We start from the raw sequence: 20,156 nt of genomic DNA, 5'->3' as shown, positions 1-20,156 counted from the left end.
GAATTTTACTTATTTGTGGTTTGCGTATCATTTTGCTGTAAATATTAATGACCGGTCCTTCAAATAAGGACTTCAGTAAGTCTGTTCAAATTAATAATCTCCTTAATGATAAAATACTGATGTAGACATGGCAAGAGCCGTGTATACTTCTGCATTGAAAATTCCCGACTCCTGCAGTGCAGACAGCAATAAAGGTAAAATTGGTTTTTGTTTGACATGTTTAATAAATGATGCTGTTAGTCTGAGCAGATTAAGATATTGGTTTAGAATTAGTTGTTTGCTAAAATATGCGCTATTAATATTATCAAGCTGTCTATTGGTAAAAAAAATCAGACCTGACGAGTGTGAAGAGCAGCACATCGAGAATTGGGCTTTAAACCCTCTGCGGATCGGAAAAAGGATCAAAGAAACTTGTTTTATGTGTCTGTGTGAGACTTTGAAGTCTGCACTGCACCTACAGCACTGATTTCATCAAGTTCACTAGTGTCTTAATAGCAGATCAATAACTTTCAAAGTCAGTGAGTTAATTTGATACTAGGGCTGATGTGATCGTGCTGTGTAAGTAGAGGTAGCGGGAGCTGTCTGCGGTAAATGTTCTGTCAGGCAAATGCTTTCTGCACCCACCGCTTCAGAGTCGGCAGCCGTTAACTTCACTTGGTTAGAAAGCTTCAAATCTGACAGTTTTTCACAAACATCCTCCGATTTCTCTTTTCCTCACTCCCCTTTTTGCAAGAGCGTGTGATGTAAAGTAATTTGCGCAAAGACAAACTAAATGGAAACCACCAATAAAAGGTTGTCCGAAATGTTTTGGGGTGCATTTCTAAAATTTAAATGACCCAAGTAACAGGGCGATAGACGAGTACATGTTTATGCTTGCGATGTTTATTTCAAATTGGAGAGGGCAAAAAGAATTGAGCAAAACAAAAGAAGGCGCGCAAGGGGAAAAGAATCTTAAAGCTGAAAGAAATGTTTTCAGGAGATTTGCCATCTGCATATGGAGCTCCAGGGTTGTTTGAACGGGGTCAGGCTGGCTCATCAGAGGACAAAACTCCAATTTAGAATGTTCATCTAAGGATTGCTAATGGTATTAGGAGCAGCCAGTGGGGTGGTCAATGAGAGCAGTAGATTAGCTTGGCAGCCATAGTCGCTTGACCCAGGCCCCCTTATTTCACTGGTCAGATGGCATTAACTATCGCATCTGTCAGCTTTCTCCTTTTAAAAAAAAAAATTCCTCCTCCTCTATCACCTCCTCCCCAAACCACCGTTCAAATAAAATAGCTTTATAATAAAAGGTTTAACATTGTAGAGAAAGGAATATGAGTCCCGTGAGCGGAGATAAAACCAATGCTACACTTCCCGTTTCTGGCGCGTCTGGGTTATTCTTGATGGGTGGCTGAGAAATTAAGCAATTTTTTAGGTTTGCAATTCAAATGACTTCAGTCCAAATTGCCGTTGTTCTTATCCTGCACCTGAACTTTTCCACCCATTATGAAACCCCTTGTAAGCGCCATGGCCAGTTTCTGTACCTAATGCAATAAAGGTCTTGTGCAAATTAACAAAAATCCAGGGAATGAAAACGCTTGTGAGAGGTGGAGAGAAAGTAAATACGGGTAACAGCAAAAGATGTTTACTGTGTGTATATATTTCTGTTACGTGAGATCAAGATAAGTAGCATGACTTTACACGCAGGGAATTTTAGTGATATTTAGCTGCAAATGAAAGGCAACTAGAGAAACATAGTTGAACCAAGTTGCCTTTTGCTGTTGATGTTCACGACTCTCCTTAAATTCCCACAGCAACTGTCAGCATTAAAAGGTTAGGACGCTGTTTCTAAATGTGCTTTAACTTGGTCTTTTATAACTGCAGGATAATTTTTTGCAAAATATATCATGGTATAGTAAAGCTTGCACAAAGTCTGTTTAGCATTTACATTTTTAAAAGAAGTATTTTTGGCAGCATGGTTTATGCAGATACAATTGAGAGAATAATCATGATTGTCAATTGCTTTTAAGGAAGTGTTGATTATAATATTTGTGTAGGAATTATTTAGGATCCTGTCTTTGAGTTGATGTTGTTAAGACATAAGATAGACACAATTATCCCATGTGGGTTATAGCAGTGCATTCCTTATTCAAATGATGCAGATTTGGGAAGAAAGATTCTTTCTTCATTCCAGAAACCTCTGAAGAAAAATTTCAGACAGCTGTCGAAAAAGATATGCCATTCTTTTAATTTTTATCAGCCACCTTGCCGCATTTGTAAGTTCGACTTGTACATCTTGTTTGCTTTTTCTTCATACTTAATAGCCTTCACTTCATTAAAAGTGTATTAATCTGACTGTTCGTCCCCAGGGGGAACCCATAAGATGTTTTTTTTTTTGTCTTTTTTTATTGCAAAAAAAAAAATCTAGCAGATTTGGACCCTGTCAGTCAGAAATAATTGTGTTCTTAATCTTGTCCCTGATGGATGGCTTGGAGTTCAGCATCAGGCCAGCTCCAATGACAAATACAGTATTAATATTCATTAACCGCTTTGACAATGCTAATTTTGATGCAGTAGTAAAGGGCCTTCCAAAGTTAGCGGCCAAAGCATCAGAGCTGTAGAAGGTGGCAAGATAATTTGTGCTGGTTTGCTGAGCTGTAGCTTTCAAAGTAAACCAAAGCTAGGTAAAAAGTTCTGAAGTATTGTGAGGCAAGGCTGTGGAAGTAATACGATCACAGTCCGCCAAAAAATTTGACATCTCCGATGAAGCTTGTTTGACTGAAATTTCAACCAAGTTGTAACAAAAAAAAGCATAGCATGGTAAGTCAGCGCATTTTTTGATTTTGTTTAATCTTTTGATCTTTTCAATTATCACCATTTGAAGATCAATAGTCATTTTTTTCTCCTAGTATCCTTTAAAGGCGCTCAGTGGTGTCATTCTGCGTGAGTTAGTAACGCAGGCTTCAAAAGTGGGCAGTGAAGCTTTATGGAACCGCTTGCCACATTTGGCTGTGGCAAATATTAGAGCTCAGATATACAACTTGCTAAGTTGTCTTACGAAAAAAAAAACTTGGAATTGATGCATCAGAATCATTTCGTAGTTCAACATTTCCTGACGAGCCTACTTAAAGTGAGCTGGTCGTGTGGGCAAAATGAGCGGTAGGTTCGCCTTTATATCTTGGGGTTGGGGGGAGGGGGGGGGGGGAGAAGGAGAGGAGTGGGGAGTAATTTTATTTATTTTTTTTGTCTCGGGCTTCAAAAATACCGGCCAATTTAACATTATGGGAGGCTGAGACTGGTTTTATTGTTGCCAAGAAAGCAAGCGACTGTTATTCTTTTGTTCTTTTCTGCGCTGTTAGTGTGATTTTGGGGCTGGTTCTGATCAAATGAGTGCTGCCATCTCATTATCTCTTTCCCATGAAGCAAGGTAGTTCAGTGAATAGACCTGAACTTGAGCATCTTTTCCTGGAGAGCTGGAGTTGGATGTAATCGCTTCGCGTCCCTATCTCAGCAGCATCTCAGCTGTAAGTGGCTCAGGTAGGGTGCTGCCCCCCAGTGGATCTGCCCACATCGTGAAGAGCTGGCTGATTTTGTGCTGTAGCACAGGAACGGCGGCAGCATGTTTGAATTCAGGCAGTGTGAAGCATCGTAATTTGACCAGGTGTAAATGGTAAGTTAGCAAATTTTAAGACGGGCTAAATGCCTGAAAGCATTGTTTTCATATCGACAAAGATGATATTTTGGGTGAATTGTGCTTTTGTATGTGTTTTGTTTTAAATTGAGATTTTAAGAAAAACTTTTCTGGGGAAGGAAAAACTATTGGGTGATGGAAGTATTGTGATTTTTTTTCTTGATGTAATAATGCCTGATGTTAATCGAAGTTGGCAAGTTTGATTTGCAGCCTCTCTTTCCCACAGCATGTTTTTTGCCTTTCTCTGCACTTCCACCACTCCCCCCCCCCCCCCCCCCCCCCCCCCCCCAACCTCCCCCTCCCCTCAGTGGATGCAAGGTAAATATGTGAACTGAAAGGGTCTGGTATTTTAAGTGTTCACCTTTCGTCGTCTGTGTGGCGAGCTTTCCTCCTGCTCCTTTTTTCTTCTCACATCCTCCAATCCCAAAGAAATCTGTGTTGAAGTTGCCCATCCTTTCTGCCGCACTTAGCGTTCATTGTGCTAAATGATTAGTAACTGTCCATCATCAGCAACCAAACTCCTAGTTTACTTAAGAAATTGCACGTGTGACAAAGGAAGCTGCTGGAGTGTGGTGGCCACCATGAATAGAGGGAGGGAATGTAATTAGCTGCCTCGTTGTTGGGCTTTTTACATGTCAAACTGTAGCCTCACTGCCTTTGTTAGCGCCTGTATTGCACCATATAAAGGGAATTCAAAGGTTTTGTTTTGGTATTAAGGCCGTAAAGATTTCTGGCCGACACTTTGCACGCGAAGGCCAGATTAGCGCAGAGCACGAAATAAAGAGGGAAAAACTGCACAATGTTTTGTTTCTCCTGTTCTCGTGTCTTGTCACTTTTTTAATAGATAAACGGGAAGAAAAAGTGTGTGACGTGTTCTGCAGAGCCTACAAAATGAGTTTAAAAAAAAAAACAAAACAATGCGTATAAAGTTTGTTTTAAAAAAGTTGCATGTTTTTTTGGGGGGTGGTGGGAGGGTATCGCAGGCTTTATGCCACCTATATTCCTGGTGGATGGGTGGGTGGTGGTGGGGCGGGGGGGGGGGGGGGGGGGGGGGGGGGGCGGAGAGGAGAGCGTGGTTAATGGGAACATTTCATTACTTTTGCTTCCATTGTGAAAAGCATTTACTGGAACATATGAGCTGCCCCCAATTTGGAGATGGAGAGGGTTTTGTTTGGAGATGCAATTAGCGACGGGAAGCAGTATGCAAAGAGCAATTCGGAAAGAGAATCCTTGTAATACAAAAGCTGCTCTTGTATATTGTGGATAGCCGAGGTCAGCCAGTAGAAGCTGCACTGAGGTCTAGTGCTTTGCCTTTTCTCCACCCTGTTTACTGTTATAATAAAAAAAAAAACGCTGGGACTGATGGCAAGACCTCACAGGTGTCTTTTTAAAATTTTATTATATATATATATATATATATATATATATATATATATGTATATATATATAATATTTGTATGTATGTGAGTTCTTGTATGTGAGATATATATTATAGTGTCACCGTGTCAAAATGAAATAGAGCATTCTCACAGCTCTACCCCCAGAAGTTCAGCGTGAGGGATTTGACATTCCCACAGATGTGACTGTATGCCACAGTTTGTTGATCATGCTCCCTTAACCAATGCTTGTCTCCTCGCTGCTGCACTTATTGATACCTTTCCATATAGAGTTGCAGCATTGTCATTTTGGTAATCCTAGGAGAGTTGTAGGCTTTGAAAAGAAAATAAATAGTACGGATGGGGTTATACCCCTGTGTGCAAGCTTACTCATTTCTAAGTGAGCATTTTGGTGCAGTGATCTATGCTATCGTTTGAGCGTGTCCTAAATTTTGGTACCTGCTGTACAGCAGACATAGAACTACACCAGGACTAAGATGTTTCTAACGGCAAGCTTGAACGAGGATGTTGGTTCTAAAAACACCAGGCCACAGAAATGGAAAGCTCTTGATCTTTTGAGACATTTTTTTTAGTACCTAAAAAAAAGAGACGCTAGAAAAACCACGAAGACACAAAGCGCAGTCAGCACCAAGGCGAGAAAGAAAGGGAGGGGGAGAAAAGTTTTAGAGGTTAAGAGACGACAGAAGATAAAGCAGCATGTACCCGAGGGATGCGATTTTACTGGGAATGGAAGAAGGGAACAATAAAGAAGGAACGCTAGCCTCTGGGCTCTCCTTTCTCCATCAGTTTGGTTGCTGGCACCTTAATCTAAACAGCTGGGTAAGTTACTATATGCTACATTGCACGTTTATATTTTATTTCACTCGATGGGCTTCAAATAAGGCCAGTTACTGTGGTTAAGAGGTGGTCAGCTAAGGCAGCGACCTTCTATCCAATACTTGAAACTGTGACCTCCGTGTCGCCGGTTTCAGAAGAATCTGCCTGTGAAGAAGAAACAGAAATAGAAAATCCAATTGCAGGCAGCATGACATTGTGTTTTCTTCAAAAAAGTTGTTTTAACCAGCTCAATACTGATTTTATTTTTCTCAATAGCTGCATAGTATGGGATATTCTACATTCGAGATTTCGGTGCACAATTTACATTTTAGTGCTGCACCCGATTAATTCCGGCATTCCATTGTCACGCTTCCGTTTATTTAAATTGTGCTCTTAAAAATTTAAGTGAAATATACTCCTAATGTCATGAGGAAGAGTTGCTTTTGTGGCTCAATTGTCGAGGCTATTTTGAATGCAACAGTGTGAACCAAATATTTACTGAGGGCTTTTTAAAAAAAAATTTATGCATATCATTTTGAAGGGGGAGAAAAGCTGGAGAAAAAGTTGTTTTTTTTCTTAATTAACTATTATCACAGTGTAATCTCTTGAATTGTGAAACACAAAATGTTTTAATTTATCTTAATAAACAAAATTACTTTACATGTACTAGTGTAAAAGCAATATTGCCAACACTATAGAATAATTTACTCCCTGCCCTGCATTCTTTCTCTTTAAAACCTATACATTATTGGTTAATGCTTCCCGTATTGCATACAATCATTTGATACATTGAAGGTTAACTCATTAGAGTTGTGTAATAAAAATGGCTTAAAATAAATGATTGAAAGCGAGGTAGACTTTAGATATAAAAGGCGGAAATTGTAGAATCTTAAGGCAGCAAGTTTGTTTCATTTAGATTTTGAGGAAACGGAAGATTTTATTAAATGTTTCAAAGAAATATGCAAAGCATTTCTGAATAGTCTTGTTGAGTTGACAGGAAAACCTCACTTTTGAGGTGTTGGGCATGTTTTCGTACACTGGGTTGGTGTAACAAAAGCCTTTCATGCAATGCCATTTTTAGAATGTACTTGAATGACGATTTGGATCAAATATTATGCGTTCTGATTGGATTTAAAAACAAATCTGATGTTTTTTTTAAATATGTATATAGGTTGAGGTTTTCATTTGTATATGTGTTGTTCCACTGCTGTGGGGCTGTCTTTTTCCTGCTATGAGCAAAATTAGTGCCAGATGTTCTGATCGTACCACTAGAGCAAATAAATGAGCATTTTAAAGCTCATGTTTTATTATTTTTTGATAAACATTCCCTGTGATTCCCCCCCCCCCCCCCCCTCCGCCATTATAATTAACCAAGCAAATATTTTTATATCATTGTTGTATTTTGCTCTAATTTCATATTTGGCATTTACTGGCATTTGAATAACAAATGCGCAAACGTGTAAAGTGTCCTACGGGACATTCTTGCAGCAAACTGTTAGTATTCCTGTATGAATTGGTTAAAGCATAATGTGCAATAACTCCTTATAGAACTTGTTAATGTTCAAGCAATAATGTCCGAAAGTTTCAAGTTGCACATTTTATTTGGAAAAAAAGGACCATATTTGAAATGATATGAAATTGCATCATTGTGGACGTGAGCAAAATATATATGTATTTTTATATATAGCACACATCATTCCAAAATTGAATCTACCTTGTAGATATCTTTTCCTGTAATATTTTGAACTGTCTCCCCAGTGCGCACTGCCCCCCTCACCTGCATTTGTAAATAACCCTTCCACATGTTTTTGTTTCTTAAACCCAGCAGTGTACACCCGATATAGTGAAATTATTTGTTAATTGAGAGGTTGCATTCACTTGATGACTGATTCTGATTCTAATGTACTCTAATGACAAGACTGATGGTTTGTGGTGAACATTCTGGCCTGATGTTGCAAAGCTGCAACAGTTCCATGATTGAATCAAGAAAGATAAACAGTAGTAGTAGATAAATCTGTTTAACCAAGTGCTTAGGACCATTTGCGATCGGAATTGATCAGGCTTCACTTTAATTGTGTTGGATGAATGCATTTCTAACGAACACGCTGAAATAGTTCTGTGTCCTCTTCCACATATTGCAAACCTGCTGTTAAAGATCAATTAACGATTTCAGTTTTTGACACCTCCAATATGCACTTGATTGCCACTCAAGATGTTTATATTTGTTTAGTAGTAATTGGATAAAGGAAACATTTTGCTCTCTGTGCGGGTGTTCACGTTCAGAGGTTCCAACTATATTTTGTTCCTTAATCACTTAATATGGTAATTTCACTGATTGAAACTACATTAATGTAACTGAGTGCTCGAGGCAAAATGATAGCCACAAAGGTACTGTTGTTGTTTTCCATATGTTTTGAAGGCCATGAAAATACAATAATTGAAAAAAAAGTAAATCTTTATTATAAATTTATAAAATTGTCCCACTGTCTTTTTTTTCTGTTCCTCAGTTTTTTTCCCCCATGCACACGACTGCCTTCTGGTTCATACTGAAATTAATACTTTGGATTTGAGCCTTAGCACTGCTATTTATCAGGTCACATGCTTGGCAGATGTCTTGTACTGCTGGAATTTGTCAACCTGAAACACCAATCGATCATTGCCTGTCAGTTAACGTTCCTTGTACTACTTGTCCAGTCTGGCACACACATCCTACACAGAGTTCAGTCATTGTACTGTGGACTTTGTGAAACTCTTTTATATGTTAGGCTGAACTGCTGTAAGTGAAAATTGATTTTTTTCTCCCTGAAAGCAACGATGCTCAAGGTTCCTCTCAATAAGCATACGTGCATTGTAAGAGATGGTAACTGCTTTGTAAAGCATGACCTTTCTGCCCTCGGGCCCAATGTTATCAAACGGAAATAAGAAACGATCGTTTTGATAAATGGACAGTTGATATGATTCCTTGACTGTTAAGACCAGGGCCCACATTATCTCAATGTTTGAAGTGAACCACCAGATTTATCCAAAACTTACTAGCTTACTAAAAAAACATTTTAAATATTAAATCTAAAAGACTGGATAATTCAACAGCTAACTTGGGCAGTTAAGTGCAAAAGTTTTGTTGTTGACAAGTTTTTATTGGGGTAGTAAGAGCAAATATTAAATATGTTCTAAAAAGAATCACATGGACTAACCCCTCATTCTAACATTATGTAATGGCACACACTTCTAACAAAGTGCAAGTTATATTTATGGGTTAGTTTTTAGAGCCTCCCAAATGCCAATCACAAATGCTTCCCCCCCCCCCCCCCCCCCCCCCCATGATTTCAAGACTTACACTCGCCATCTATATGTCTGAAGCGGGTGGAATTACTAAAGCACTTGGAATAAAGGGCTCCTTTCAGTCAACCACTGCAGTTGCAATAGAATGCACGCACCATTTGGGGGTAACTCAAATATTCTTGAGCAGCATTTAATGTACTGTAACATGTTGATTATTTGATATGTTAATCCACCTTTTACTAAGTCTGCTTCTTCATTTGTGGTCTTCTGTTCTATGTTTATCTGGCAGTCTTAACTATTCTTTTGCAAGACATGAGTCCTAGCCACGCATTTAAGTGTGGGCTCATTAAGCCACTCTTGACAGTAACTACCATCTCCCACCAAAAATACACCATTTCCCCCCCTGCTCTGCATTAGCTTTACTGTGAGGTTCAGAAAATGGCTATTGAGAAAATCTTCCAAACCGTGATGTTTCTAATTTTTTCGTTGTATAAATTTATATAAATAAGTGCCTACTTTTAGCGACTTGCAAATAGGGAGAGTAGCATGTTGAGATAAGCTTGGTTTTCTCTAGAATATGTAATTCTGACATACTTGTGAATTTGTCTTTCGAAACTCCAATGTCACTAAAGTAGTCATTAGTTGGAAAAGTTCTTGCGAATGACTGTGCCACCAGAAGGGTGACTGTTTCATTGCAGTTCATTAAAATCTTCCCGCTCCCAAAATATGCCAAGGGCTAATACAGCTGAGCAATTAATAGTTTAATATAAGAAATGCATTTAATAGCAGTAGTTCTCTACAAAATGATTTAAGAGGATAGTAGGCTCCAAAGCTGGATTTTAGTTTGGTTTTCCCTATACAATTGTAACAATTGGGTGGTCAGAAAGTGGTCTTTCTTTCTTGACAGCTGGAACAGCGTAGAAATATGTGAGAGCATTCTGAAGAGGTTTTGTGCTGCCTGGTCGTGCAGTTTTGTCTTGTATGCTGTCGTGTCAGTGGTCCTGTCATCGTTTGTTGGAGGAGAAGAGGAGCCTCTTTCTGAACAGGAGAGTTTTACTAGTCAATGAAGGCCTTGTCCCTGGGAACAATGGCCAGTTAACAAAGGGCAAGACCTTGGCCAGAAATGAGCTGCATAATACTGTGAAAGGGCGCAGCCCACTGTATAAATAAGAATAGGAAAAGTAGATTTGAAAGAAAATGCTTACTCAGGTGTGAAGGTTTTTTTTTGGGTGGGTGAGAATGTGAAGAAAAAGTTGAATGAAAGCATGGATTAATTTTGTCCTTAGGAAACCATCCAACTTCTGTTAATGGAAAATTATCGATACGGGGAGAGTTGCGAAATGTAACTCCCGATAGCTTTAAAAAGAACCTGTTCTTTTAAAAAAGGTTGCAGTTGGGCATAATTGACCAGCAATTAGGGAGTTAATATAAAGCAGGCTTTCAGAATGAGAGAATGTAGTGTTGCAGACCATTAAGATTAGTAGCTTTGGAACAGTAAGCCAGGTCTGGGTACAGCCAAGCTCAGGGCTAGTAATTTAAGCAAAGCATTGGACTTGCCAGAATTAGCCTCGGGAAGGCAGCCTGACAAGCCCCCTTGTGTAGCTGCTTTTGTTTTATTGTACTTTGAGCACAAATGCACTTTTCAGACCCAATCTTTCTTCAGCTGCGCAGAACTGCAATGAACGCAATAGGGGTGCATTCAGTAGAAGGGACCGGGTAGAAAGATGGTCACAGCCGCTCCAGTTTGTTTTGCCTGTCTCTTGATTAATGACATCAGAGGTGAATGGCAAGCTTTCATTTCTCTCGGGTTACAAATCTTTTTAAAAAAACGCGGGGAGGGAGTATGAGTGTTCAATCAATCTTTGACTGCCACATTCCTGATTGTGAATACTGTGTAGGGTCCACCCTAGTGAAATATCTCCTACTGCAGCTTATTTGGAATGTGACGCTTAAGTACACTTGAAAGGTCAGAGGTTGACTCTAGAGTTTCCTGGGTAAAGTGTTGTGCAATGATCCAAGAGGAGGGTTCTCTTCACAGCCAGCCCACTGCCACTGTTTGATGGACAGTCCCACTTCCTACAGGCATTTCCTCCATTTCCTCCCTTGGCAACAGCTTCATATTCTAACATCCTCTTTCCTTCATGCAAATCCCAAATAATACCGTTTTAAAAAGAGCAACGTGACAAGATTATTTGATGTAGTTCCCCATTGAACATGTTTCATAGCTACTGTAATTAAGGATGAAAATTCCACCAAAGGGATAAAAATGCTGATGATCACAGTTTTAGGAAGGGGGAGGGGTGGCTTATACTTGTGCCCACACAGGTGTGACATACAGACAAGCCACAGGTTTGGGGTTTTAAGAAGAGCATCATAGAAGGTGATCCCGATTCCCTGGTACAGGTCTTGTGCAATGAAAACTGAATTGACACATTCATTGACAGCGCAGCAGTGGTTCTGTCTTTCGGCGATTATAGTTTCGTTTTTCCGATTTTATTATGTTTCTCTTATTCAATATATTTTTTTTGCAATGTATATTTTTAACAGGTAATGAAAAAGCATCGCACCTGCCTTTGGCATGTACAAGTTAAAACTGCTAAATATGTGATGAAGGCCTTTTGGTTTTAAATAATATCTGCACTGCCCCCCCCCCCCCCCGTCACATCATCCAGAAATGATTACTCATGCTTAATGAAATAGACAGGATGCAATTGCTTCTCTCGATCCTCCACCTTGTAATATGTAATATCAGAGGTAGCTCATAATAATAATGCTGAACAAATAAACGAAATATCAAGCTGGTATACTTTATTGATGCTTTTTTAAAAATCCTAAGTGTGTAAGACAGTGAGGCTTCCTATGTTGCAATCAAATACATTCAACGTTTTCTTCCATGGTGCCACTTTGTCCCTGGAGGAACAAAATTGGAAGCTATAAGAATTGGGGAGGGAGTATCCTCACAAGAAGAACTTGTATTTGTTCACAATAATAACACCCCACCCACCCCCTCTCTCTCTCTCTCTCCTTTCCCCATCCCCATGCTGTACTATTACCCATTTCCGCAAGTTGCTTTTGCTTCTGCACGGAAGTGGATTGAGTTAGTTTTCCCCCCCTGTTTTTCCAATTAAGGGGAAAATTTAGTGTGGCCAGTCTACCTACCCTGCACATCTTTGGGTTGTGTGGGGTGAGATCCACGCAGACACAGGGAGAATGTGCAAACTCCACACGGACAGTGACCAGCCACTGCGCCACCGTGCCGCCCAGATTGAGTAGTTTTCAACTGAATGCAGCTGCAGATGTGTGATTAGGGTGTGAGTGTTCCTTACTCCATCAATACTTAATGTAGATACTGATCACCAGGTTAGAAATTTGTGTCAGAGACCAGAATTAACGTCACTGCAGTTACTAATTGGTGAATCTTGTCATTTGAACACCACATTTAAAAAAATCTTCTTCAGGCTCTGTTGTTGAGAGTATTTATCTCCCTTGTATGTTACTGAAGTCAGTTATATTTTAAAATCCAAGCTAATGATTTACATTGAAGAGATGCCCCGTAGACTTGCTCTTCAAAATTTTCATTGACTTGAAAATCATATGTAAAAGTTAAGAAAGAAATCAGATCTACGACTTTGGAATTCAGCACATATTGTGATGAATTGCGTATGTCAAATATATTTAACCAAATAAACAGCCACCAAATTGGAAAACGAGACGTTACTGGGTTAAATAAGGTCATCCTCCATTACTATTTTGTCTTAATTGATGTCAGTTATCTGATAAATACACTTGTTTGAGATACAGGAATACTGTCTTGAGATTTTTTAATGAATACATAAAATGTGCACCAGACTTGATTCATCCCCCCCCCCCCCATTTTGCTGTATTTGTTATCAAGCAACTTTTATTTTCTTGGCCCTGTTATTACTGTGTCCCATCTTTTGTGCTTAACCTTGTGTGATTGATAATTTAATCTGAAGAGTTGTATTGTTGTGTTAGGGATGGTAACTGCCTTTTATAAATGATATTCAGTATGCTATACAATTGTTTGTAGCACCTGATTGCTTTATTATCTAATGGGTATTGTTGTTTTTAAAAAATAAATTTAAAGTGCCCAATTCTAATTTTTTTCCAATTAAGGGGCATTTTAGCGTGGCCAATCCACCTACCCTGCACATCTTTGCAGACATGCGGAGAATGTGCAAACTCCACACGGATGGTGACCCGGGGCCGGGATCGAACCCGGGTCCTCGGCGGCATGAGGCAGCAGTGCTAACCAATGTGCCACCTTGCTGCCACTCCTAATTACTTTTAAAGGGCACCTGAATTCGGAAACAACTTGGGAGCACTGGTTAACTTGACTGCAGTGTCGCATGATGCAAAAACAATATTGAGAAAAATATACATTGCTGGTCTGCAATGCTTCACGTGTTAGGCTGTCTCTTAGTAAACAGTAGTGATGTAGTTTTTTTTAAGTCTGTGTGAATCCATACAAATACACTTAGTGTTTCTTTTATTTTTTTAAATTTTCTACATTCTTTCTTCCACTTTTTCTCTCCCTTGTGTTTTCTCTTTTTTTTCTCTCCTCTTGCTCCTTGCTCGCTATTAAATCACCTGACAATGATGAGTTAGATGAAGATTTTACTCGTTTATTATGTTGAGTTTTCAATTACTCTTCCAGGAAGCAATTTGATTTGCATATATGGTGAGGTTTATGTTCCCTAATTGGGTGATATTTGAGCCTGTCTCTATCAAGCAATCTCAGGCCAGACAAACCACCGACTATAGCCCAGGAAGCCTCAAAAACCCAAAATTAGCTAGGTTACCCACTTCCATGACTTTCCACATGAACTATTCTGGCTTTTCTGAATGAGACTGGTAATTGTAATGCTGCATTTGGGTAGTTTTGTGCAGTAGAATTGCACCCAATGAAATTGGATTGAGAGTTGCACAACTCATTTGGGACCCTTGCAGCCAGTGGAGAGACTAAACACTTGTGTCCAGGCACAATGACCCGGAGCTGGAAAAAAAAATGCAGATGGTGGAAAATATTGCATGGTTCCATTTTTCAGGCCATAGTGCAATGAATGGAGGTTAAAGCTTAATTTCTGTCAGAATTGAAGGCTTAAAGAAAATAATATCCAAGCATTTAAAAGAATGCAAGTAATTGAGATGGACGTGGATTTCACGCAAAACAAGTAACTAGGCTCATTATTTATATGCTCAAAATGGGGCAAAGGTTGAACTCAATTTTGAACCATGGCAAGGCATTCAAAAGGGAATTGGATCAGTTCCCGATTCATCAGCGAGGGGGTGGTTCAGAAGCTGCATCAGGTCAAGTCCTGATACAGCTGAGGGAGCTGGACGGCTGAGATTCTTGTCCTGTGAGTACATTCTTTGGAAATACTTTTGGGGCTCTATTAGATTTTTGCAAAGGAGGTAATGTTCTAACTACTGTTTTCCTGTGTGTTAATGCATGTTAAATTAATGCTCCTCTTGACTAACCTGGTTGAAATATTAACCAAATAAGTAGATTTTGAAAGGGAATGAAGTGCAGGAGCAAAGAAATCTCTAAAATAAGATGGATTGAAGTCAGATTGTATTGGGTCCTAATTGGGTTTTTTTCGTTAATAAATGTTTAATTACAATTGAAATTAGTTTGTTGATGTTGGGATGGGAGTTTCAAATCATTTATGAAGGGGAATAAACTGAATCATGATCTATCCTATATTGTCCATGCCTCATATAAACTCATTACGACATTAGCAGGCGCCAATTAGAAACAGGAGAGACTGTAGACAGTAAATAACTAGCTGTAGCGTCCTGCTGTTTGCTCTCCGGATTCTACAGCAAATTCTTTCCGAAGCATAAACTTACAGGAGACTTATGATGCCAGTGGACAGAGCCTTCACGCAAAGTGCTAGCAGCTGCAACTCCACAGCTGAAAATGCCCTATAGCATCATGACAAAATCTTGGTGCTAAAGTTCAAGGTTGTAATTCTCATTTGTTTCGGTGGGAAGCAGATCTGCTTTTTTTTAAAGGTTCTCCCGGTTGTTTATGACTGCCTTTGGGCTACTATGATACCAAAAGTCTAAATTGTAACCGTAGAATCGTGCACATCAATTGTGATTTTTCAAAATGTGCATACCCTTGCTAGTAACTGCAAAAGTTCACTTTTGCGTACTTTGTGTTGAGTGGAACCAAAATAGATCAGAAAATTTAATACCATTATGGTTTTGTAAGTTCAAAAATAGTTTTGAAAAATGACTTTTAGACAAAGTTTTTAAAAAAATCAATCTTTTAAAATGAAAATGCAGTGCTGCTTCCGTGCTGCTAGATGTCACTGGTGGGCCCACATACAAAGTAATAGAGATGGGTGGCGGTACACTGATAATACTGGAATGGTTGTGATGTTGGATGTTTTCAGCCCTTCACTTTACTCTTCAATCTGGTTTACTCTTGCTAGCTAACAAGCATCAAATTTAAATCATACACACACACAGGAAAGTGAGTGCATGTGTATGTATAAAAATGTGTAACTTTTGCAGTGTATTAATTCAGGAAAGCAGACCTGTTGGTGACACGATCAGTTGTCTCCTTTGTTGAATGTTGAGAAGACTTTTGTGGAAATGCTTCCTCAAACTCGTGGTTAAAGCCCCATTTTTATATCTATATTTAAATTCACAACACTATAACTTGGGGACGGGTACTGAATGCTGGCTTTGTCAATCCACATCCCATAAACAAATTAAGTATACGAGATCTTAATTTATCGTAAAGGCTCATTGTCGCACCAAGACCATTTTTGATTACTGTGGTTATTTTAATTTTGATATTAGACAAAATTGGCTTTTTATAAAATTTATTCCTTGCCCTTGTAATTGGTCTTTTGGGCTGTAATTTTTACAGAGTCTCGTGGGCAAGTTGAATTGGAGTCAATAAAATGGACAAATGGATTAGGTAATATTTTTGCTCCTGGAAATTCATACATTGAGTTAAATATACCAGGTAAAATCATTGTGATCACAGTTGTTTTTCATTACAGCCTAAAGAGATTTGTATTTTTCATGATTTCTCTTTTCTTGGACGAGTTTCTTTGGACAATAGTTTGAGGTGTTTCATATTTAATGGAGTTTTCATTTTGGTGTTGACTTGATGAAATGTGGATGTTTGCTAAGTAACAAAAATCTGATTGATAAATAGTAACAGATATGGTTGCTTTATTACAGAGTGATTCAAATCACTCTCCTTTGTTACAATTCTTTTAAATTGATAGCAGAAGAGAGATGGCATATATCAAAATAAAGTCTGACTGGGAGCCATTCATCATCTAATGCAGGCCTCTGATTTTTGACAAGGCTTAATATGTTCAAGTGTCCCCTGTTGGAGGCCCCCCTTCAACTCGCTGCCATTAGTCTAGGTTATGGTTCATCGATTGGTTGCTGTTGTCTAACCCACTTCTTTTCCTGTCTTTCTTTTGGCAGTCTAACAAAGTACCCGTTGTGCAACATCCCCATCATGTCCATCCGTTAACGCCACTGATAACATACAGCAATGAACACTTCACACCAGGTAACCCTCCACCACACTTACCAGCAGATGTGGACCCCAAAACAGGTAGGTAAAGGGGGAAAAAAACTCTTCACTGATAATGCTGCACACTTCTGGGATCAGAGTACAATTCAGATGAAAATGTTCTGAATTTTTCTTTACTCAGAAGGCATTAGGGGAGATCCATGTCTGCATCAGAACTAAATGACGTTGAATGTTGTTTGTCTTCTATATATTTTCAGTGATATGCATCAGCAGTGTAATCGAATTTAAATGTTGTACATTCCACACCAGAATGTTCCATGTGTAATTTGCCAGGAATGAATGACTTTTCTGGTGGAAAAGTAAACCGTTTCAAACATCATTTTGTGCCAGGTATTGTTCCTGCTGCTTCCACAGTCGGGTGGTTTGTAAATGGAAGAGCGCGATTGGCCAGGCTTCATGCATGCACGCTTTCCATTTGGGTTCTTGCTTGATGGTATTTTCACCTATTCTTTGTATCCTTTTAACATTATGCACAAGGTGTACACGGAATTACATGTGAAAAATTAAATGCTTCCCAAGAAATGCAAAAAAAATAAAATGCTATGCTTTGAGAGTCTGAACTGCTTACTCAGCTCAACTTGAAAATAAGTAAAGCTTTCCCACAGAAATGTTTTCCAGAAATCGCCATTCGAGCTGCAGTTTTTCCCTGTGGGTCTTGACCACTGAGCCTGTTGTGGCAAAATTAATATTCCTTAATGCCTTTTCATAGCATTCATCCCAGATGTTTTTAAAAAAAAACATTGATGCCCAGTCGTTTGTGAATTCCCGTACCAGCCTCCCTGAATAGGCCCCGGAATGTGGTGACTAGGGGCTTTTCACAGTAACTTCATTGAAGCCTACTCGTGACAATAAGCGATTTTCATTTCATTTCAATTCTTGCTTGTGATCCCTCACTCCATGTACACCACCCAGTCCAGGGAGGGTGCAATCTGATGCAAACCACTTTCACAGCGATCAGAAATCTGTGGACTGGTGTTTTTGCTGCTTAAAGTATCGTAGGTAAGGGGCTGTACTGCACGTTAGCTGTCTGAGCCGGGAATGGCGATGAGGAAGGGGGAATTTAAAAAAAAAAAGAAATATCAGGGATGGGAACTGTATTTGTGATCCTAAATATCAATACCATTTTCAAAGTAGATAATTTTTAGTGCACACAGTGCTTGTTGAATTTGAATGAATTTCTACAACGGTCTAACAGGCAGTCTTCTCAATTTAAAAAAATGATTGTTTTAAATTCACCAATTAAGGGGCAATTTAGTGTGGCCAATCCACTTACCCTGCACATCTTTGGGTGGGCGGCATGGTGGTGCAGTGGTTAGCTCTGCTGCTCCACAGCGCTGGGGATGAGGGTTTGATCCCAGCCCTGGGTCATTGCCTGTGTGAAGTTTGTCGATTATCCCCGTGTCTGCGTGCATCTCACCCCCACAATTGACCACTCTAAATTGCCCCTTAATTGGGGGGAAAAAAAATTGGATTCTCTAAATTTATGGAAAAAAAATCTTTTGGGTTTTTAATGGGAAGAGTGATGCTGCTTCTTTTTCTCACAAATTAGATTTTTAGGAAAGCTATCTTTCTCTTCTGTTCCCCTTTTGCTCAGTCACCCACTTGCTTTCACTCTGCCGCTCACTCTCGCCATTAATACCCACTTTGCTCCTATTTCCATCTCGTCCAATCAGGAGCCTGCTTCTCAGTGCATTGGCTGACAGGCTGACCAGTGCGCACTTCAGTGGCCAACGCCAAATGTTATTGATATTTAGGATCACAAATACAGGTGACACCTCAGTGGCCAACGCAAGGGTAAAAACTGTCTCCGGATGGGAGAAGCCAGAGTGACAGCTTCCCCCCCCCCCCCCCCCCCACATTTACGACGGCCAGACCTGCCACGTGGAATGCAGAGTTCCGCAGAACCCAGCTCAGGAAGTCCTACCATAGTTCATTTGGGGTGTAACTTTTAGTTTCAGGAATACAAGATTTAGGTTGGAGATTAAATTTTTAACTGTAAGATAAATGGAAAACCTGATTAAGTACTTGAGAGAAGGAATGCTGAAGTAAATGCAAATCGAGCAAGCTTGGGTTAATTACAATTAAAAGCTAACCTATGTGCCAGGAAAAGTAAATTTGAACCTGCAAGATTTTGGATAATAAGGAAACTCTTGTGGGGTGGATGCGCGTGGTGGAAAGTAAAAATAAAACTGCATTCTTAACACTATAGTTTATAACTATGTAGCTAAGTTAGTAGCATTTCAATTTTTTACGTATACACCAAAGTTTGTTTTCATTTTAAAATGTAAAACTTTGCGGTGATCCTTCTTTCAATTAACACCTGGTGGGTTTGAATTAAAAATAAATACATTTAGAGTACCCAATTATTTTTTATCCAATTAAGGGGTAATTTAGCGTGGCCAATCCACCTAACCTGCACATCTTTGGATTGTAGGGGTGAAACCCACTCAGACACGGGGGGACTGCGCAAACTCCACATGGACAGTGACCCAGGGCCGGGATTCAAACCCAGGGCCGGGATTCAAACCCGGGTCCTCAGCACCGTAGACCCAGTGCTAACCACTGCGCCATGTGCCGCCCTGAGTTTATTTCTAAACGTAAACAGTCCAAACTGGGATCTTAGCAATATCGATTGGTGTCCGATATAAATTGTAAAATCATAGCTTTTTGGGCATTCCATAATTTATGTTTAAACATTTTCCTTGAGCAGAATTTAAGAGGAGTGACAGGTGACTGGAAGCGAGATCATCATACAGTGCTTTAGTAAAAGGCCAGATATACCTGCTGGCTTGTGGGGTATGTCTTAGTTGACTGACCTTGTCATTGATTTGCAGGTAGTTTGAGATGCATAGATTCAATACTATCTATCCGTCCCCCATCAGGTTAGTCATTATGGCATTGAGTGATGGATGCCATTAGTATGATTTCTGATTTGTATTGTGTTAACTGACCAGAGCCAGTAGCTGTGCTACTAAAATGCTAATGCACCCTGGCACCCGCAGAATCTCCCATTTGGACATTGTTCATGGTTTGTTGGAGGTTGACCCAAACATTGCTCTGTTCTCAGCCTGGTGAATATTTGTGGTGAAGGGGCATGCCCTATCTGATGCTGTTGTTTGCTCCTGCAGGTTTGTAGTTAAATTATGGGGAAGTCCCTCCTACTGCAGTCCTGTTCGTTGCGAGGTACGAAGTAATGCTATTGACATAGCTAAGTTCCTTTTGCCTTTTGACAACACTTCCTGACCATGGCATCCACAGTGCCATCCCCTAATAGGTTATCGACCATGGGGTATTGGCATCGTATTGGGGTAAGAACTCCGATTGCGATGCTAGATAACTACTACATAGCTCTGTGTTGAGTAAATTAAATGTTATTGGATGCGTTGTCGTCTAA

The 20,156-nt window shown here is 39.6% G+C and overlaps 1 protein-coding gene across 37 annotated transcripts in view; it reads left to right on the top strand.

Moving 5' to 3' along the window:
• tcf7l2 (transcription factor 7 like 2) overlaps positions 1-20,156 on the top strand; it is a 201,765-nt gene that overhangs the window by 143,027 nt on the left and 38,582 nt on the right. For 31 of the 37 annotated variants that reach the window (XM_038821227.1, XM_038821226.1, XM_038821220.1 and 28 more), the window contains one exon: positions 16,651-16,783. In XM_038821227.1, the coding sequence (XP_038677155.1) occupies positions 16,651-16,783 (133 nt within the window). Of the gene's footprint in view, positions 1-5,305; positions 5,890-16,650; positions 16,784-20,156 lie in introns of those variants that run through there. The other 6 variants (XM_038821233.1, XM_038821222.1, XM_038821223.1 and 3 more) reach the window with 3 other exon arrangements.

Source organism: Scyliorhinus canicula, chromosome 16 (genome assembly GCF_902713615.1).
Source record: "Scyliorhinus canicula chromosome 16, sScyCan1.1, whole genome shotgun sequence".
NCBI lineage: Eukaryota > Metazoa > Chordata > Chondrichthyes > Carcharhiniformes > Scyliorhinidae > Scyliorhinus > Scyliorhinus canicula.
This window is presented reverse-complemented; position numbering and strand designations above follow the sequence as displayed.